The sequence below is a fragment of the Mesitornis unicolor genome, unplaced genomic scaffold (assembly GCF_000695765.1).
Source record: "Mesitornis unicolor isolate BGI_N332 unplaced genomic scaffold, ASM69576v1 scaffold18284, whole genome shotgun sequence".
In the NCBI taxonomy this organism is placed as follows: Eukaryota; Metazoa; Chordata; class Aves; order Mesitornithiformes; family Mesitornithidae; genus Mesitornis; species Mesitornis unicolor.
In genome coordinates this window covers 19,265-23,640 of record NW_010179674.1, presented here as the reverse complement: position 1 = coordinate 23,640, position 4,376 = coordinate 19,265, and the positions used below count along the sequence as shown (strand labels likewise).

The 4,376-nt window shown below is 41.6% G+C and overlaps 1 protein-coding gene across 1 annotated transcript in view; it reads right to left on the bottom strand.

Annotated features, from left to right (window-relative positions):
- Positions 1-4,303, bottom strand: part of TGS1 (trimethylguanosine synthase 1) — a 23,459-nt gene extending 19,156 nt beyond the window's left edge. The window contains 4 exon segments of the mRNA XM_010182870.1: positions 1-99; positions 2,038-2,210; positions 3,446-3,510; positions 4,068-4,303. Of these exon segments, the coding sequence (XP_010181172.1) occupies positions 1-99; positions 2,038-2,210; positions 3,446-3,510; positions 4,068-4,303 (573 nt within the window).
- Between the last annotated feature and the right edge of the window lie 73 nt (positions 4,304-4,376).

Here is a 4,376-nt window from a genome sequence, read left to right as displayed (position 1 = left end):
CTGCTCCATTTCATCCTCATGTTTTTGCTGTAACTCTTTTTTCTTCTTTTTCTTTTTCATAATCTTCATGTTACTCCTCTTTCTATAATTTTCTGTTGCCTAAAATATAATAGAAAACACACTTAGAAGTCCACAATGTATATACAGTCTTTTCTCCCCACAAAAGACTGTAGGGCTTATAGGTCTGATATAGGGCACAACTTTGGCTGATATTGCTGAGGAAGTTGTGAGAAGGAGCTATGGGAAAGTCTACAGAAAGAGACACAAAAAAAGAAGGCAGTACAACAGAAATGGGGCTGCTGAGAGGGAAGTCATTAGTAGCTCAAGGACTCAGAAGGAAAGACAACACCACGAAATGCTATAAAATCCTGAAGAGAGGTTGGTCAGGAACTGAGGGGTCACTGGGTTGAGCTCAATAGTAAAATGGCATCTCAGTAACATCCAGGACATGGTTCAGGGGGCTATGGAGGCTGACCATTACGGTTTGTGCCTGACCAGCAAATACTGTTCAGGTGTCTTATTAAGGTAGCAAACATACAATGCTCAGCCTAATGGAATATTAAATCCTTGCTATCTTTGAATGCTTCAAACAAAAAAAGCATTGCTTTATACTCATACACACCATAAATCCTGCAGCTGAATCTCTGTATGTCTGAAGACACTGACCCAAAAGAGGGGTGCAATATTCTTCCCATCCCATACTGATGGCCAAGTTGGCTAACACAAACAGAAGAAAATAACATCCTCTCCAAACAGGTGAGCCCTTCATTTGTGCAATACAGCCACTTCACTTGTTACAACAAACTCAGACTATTACAGTTGTCTAGTGGAACAGAAGACAGAAACCTGTTACCAAAAGCAAACGCTAGGGTAACTTGTTGGTTTATACAGAGTTAATACAACTCTGCTTGTTTCAGTGGGGCTTCCTGTGCTTACAAAATATACAAGATAAAAACATCCAAGAAAAACGAGTTATCAGATAATTCTGCCAATTTTTTTCATAAACTGCCAAATTAAGTTTGGCAGGTAAAAAAGGCGGTGGTGATGAAGGACTACAACAGACATTGGCAAAAGACTGCAAATGTACAGATAATACTCCAAATATCCCATCAGCTGGAATCCCTACTTTTGTTGCATTGACAAATGCACAAGGTGGACTATAAAGACATCAGGTTCAGAGAACTGGAACTGATCTTTCATCCACATACCTCATAATGCAGTTAATAAATGCAGTGCAAAGCACAATGCTTAATGGTAATCTAGTAAAAACACATTATTTTCTCTTTGAACTTATCTGTAGTATTACTATATAGCAAAATAAATCACATGTATATCTTAACCTTGAAGTTGGATGCTTGTAAAGTCTATTCACATGCCATCAGTTAAAACAATGTGTAAGTTTCTCCTATTTATTTACTAATTAACCAGGTCAGAACCATGGAGTGCCCTGCACAAAAGTATCTTCTGATGGCCAGGGAGGTCTGTAGCCTACAAGTGGCCAATGTCGATATCCCACTGTAGTCTTCTCATCTGTGCGTAACTTCAGTCTCCACCTAAAGTCCAACCACTCTACAGGAAGTGAAGGACCAAATCCTCACTCCCACCCTTTGGAACAGCCTGGCTCTATCAGCTGGAAGGGGGATCTAAGGAACTAGATTTTATATTAGTATCTAAAGCTAAATGGTTAAAGCAGACAGTGTCATCACAGGTGCTCAGTTTGGAGTATACTAGTTTTCCTGAAGCTGACCATCAATGTTATGATGGCTGTTTCAAACTATCTCTCTCTAGCAGCAAGAGCAGTATAAATATGGAAGCATAAAGCACAGTCTGAGCCTGTTCAGTCAAACTGGCAGGTGGGTTTTACAAATTGCACAGATCATGGTGCTGCATGCTGTTATGAGTTCACAAGGAAGACAGCTTAAAGGCAGCTTGGATACATTTCTATGAACTGCACTCCCAAAAATAACTCAGAAGTAGCTGTGCCCCGACTTTTGAAAACATAAAGTAAAGAGAACAAATAAAGCAAATAAGATTTACCACAAAGCCCCTGTGGGCCGACTGTCCACCAAACTGAAGAGGCAATCCCATGCTCTTCATAAGCTCAGCCTCTGAATCTAGTTCAACTTCTTCCAGGTCCAGAGCATGATTAGTATCCACCTTTAATGTCACATTGGGACAACAGCTCTCCTCCTCAGATGCTTGTTCCTCCCCTATTAACAAATTATATTCAAGTATATTAAAGTATAAGTATATAAGTAAAGTATATTAAAGTATAAACTGGTTCTGATACCTCAAGACAATAGCATGGCCTAGGAAAAAACAGAATTGCCTCTTAAGCTTCCTTTCCCATTTAAAATTTTCCTCATAAATACCTCAATTTCTGCATAACTATCAGTAGGAATGAAAATCTAACTTCGACAGCCAAAACACCGCACTGGGTCTGTCTGGGATGCAGCTAATTTTCTTCATAGCAGCCTCTATAGTGCTGTGTTTGGGATTTGTGGCTAAAACAGTGTAGACAGCACACTGATGTTTTTGCTATTGCTCAGCAGTGCCTGCACAGCCTCCTGACGTTCTCCCCACTCTGCCCTCTCCAGCAAGCAGGCTATTGAATCACTGCTTGCATATCTATCAAATTTCTAAGAAACATTGTATGTATATAAAATTACAAATACCACTGAGAAAGTAAGAACTGTATTTTGATGGAAATTATGAAAACCAAAAGCTCTTGACACAGTTGATAAAACCGAAAAATTTAAGGTTTTTTGTCAGGATAGATTTACTGCCAAATTATTACACAGCACAAGACCCTTCTGTTTTTAAGTAATTACTCTCACCACAATTCACTCATGCATGGACAAAAACATGGTTTACATTCTCCTTCTTCACTTCTCTCGCATTGTCTCTTTAACCTGCTCTATTAATTATCAGCTTCTATGGACACGCCTTTCTGTTCAGACTTCTTCCTTTCAAATCAAGCTATTTTACGATCCTGGAGCTAGCAAGACAGCAATGGAAAAATCAGATACAGGAAGAATTATGTTCAGATAGGCATACGTGGAGAGCCTGGGATGATGAAGCAAGGGAGTGGTCTTGAATTTGCCAAAGCATGCACGATAATCATTCCTAAAATACAAGCATGCCAAGTGCGAGACTTACTTTTCTGATCCTTCTCATATGCGTGCAAATCATAATTGCTTCTGGTAATAACACCTGGTTTGACACACACTTCTACATCAAGATTATGGTAACAATAAAACTATGCAGGTGCTAAGTTATTATTCACATTTATCCCCATAACAAAAGTAGTGGAAAAACAATCCAGAAGTAAGAACAAAGGTACAGGTTAGCAGTTATATAGACCTACTGTACCTTAAATAACCGCACATAACTCACTTTAAGTATGACTGCACATCATATAGCAAAATACATTTTATTACCTTACCTGTACTGTCATTGTCATCTTTGACATAAAATCCTTTTAATCCCAGTTTATATAATTTTCGATCTCTGTAAAAATAAAGACAGATATTGATGCAGAAGATCATCATTGAAACAATTTTTTTTTACAGTAAAAGCAATCATTCAGTGGAAAAAATCTCCCTGGAGATGTGGTAAAGTCTCTATCACTGAAGGCTGCAAGATGCAACTGGATGGCGTGCTAAATAACCTCACCAAGGCTCCCTTTCCCATGAGATGCTGGACCAGATGACCTTTGGAGGTGCCTTCCCACCTGAGCTGCCCTATGACTCCGAACACACAAAACAAAGAAAAATCTGAAAAAGACAACACTTTAAAGCCTAATGGGAACACCCACGTGAGAGATGTTCAGAAAATGCTGCTACTATGCAGAACACCCGGGCATTAAATTTTAGGCCCACAAAAGATTCCGTTTCAGTGGAATTCAATGTCTCCAGTCCAAAACTGCAAACATTTTAGCCATCACCCGATGCTGAGGGCACCCCACCTCTGCAAATGCCCCCATTTAACAGCGAAATCTGGGGTAACGGCCACGACCCCCTCTCCCAAATCCTGCACCCATGACAGCCCGTAAGCAGCATCCTCACCCCCACCCCGCGCCAAGAAACCCGCTCCTCCTTTCGGGAGGCTCCAGGTCTCTCCGCGCTCTGGAGAAAGGGGGAGAAGGGGACAGGGAGGCCCGCCGGAGCCGCGGCAGCGACGAAGCGCTGCGGGCCGAGCTCTCTCCTTTTCTGCCCTCCCTATAGCTAGTATCGTTGGGTAAATACAACCTACAGGGACCCTTTTGTGCACTCCTCTTCCCTCTCGTGCTTGCCGCCACCATGGCCGCAGCAGCATGGCCCTTCCCCGCACCCAATCCAGCGGAAACCTCCCCCGGCCACGGGGGACGCGGCCTC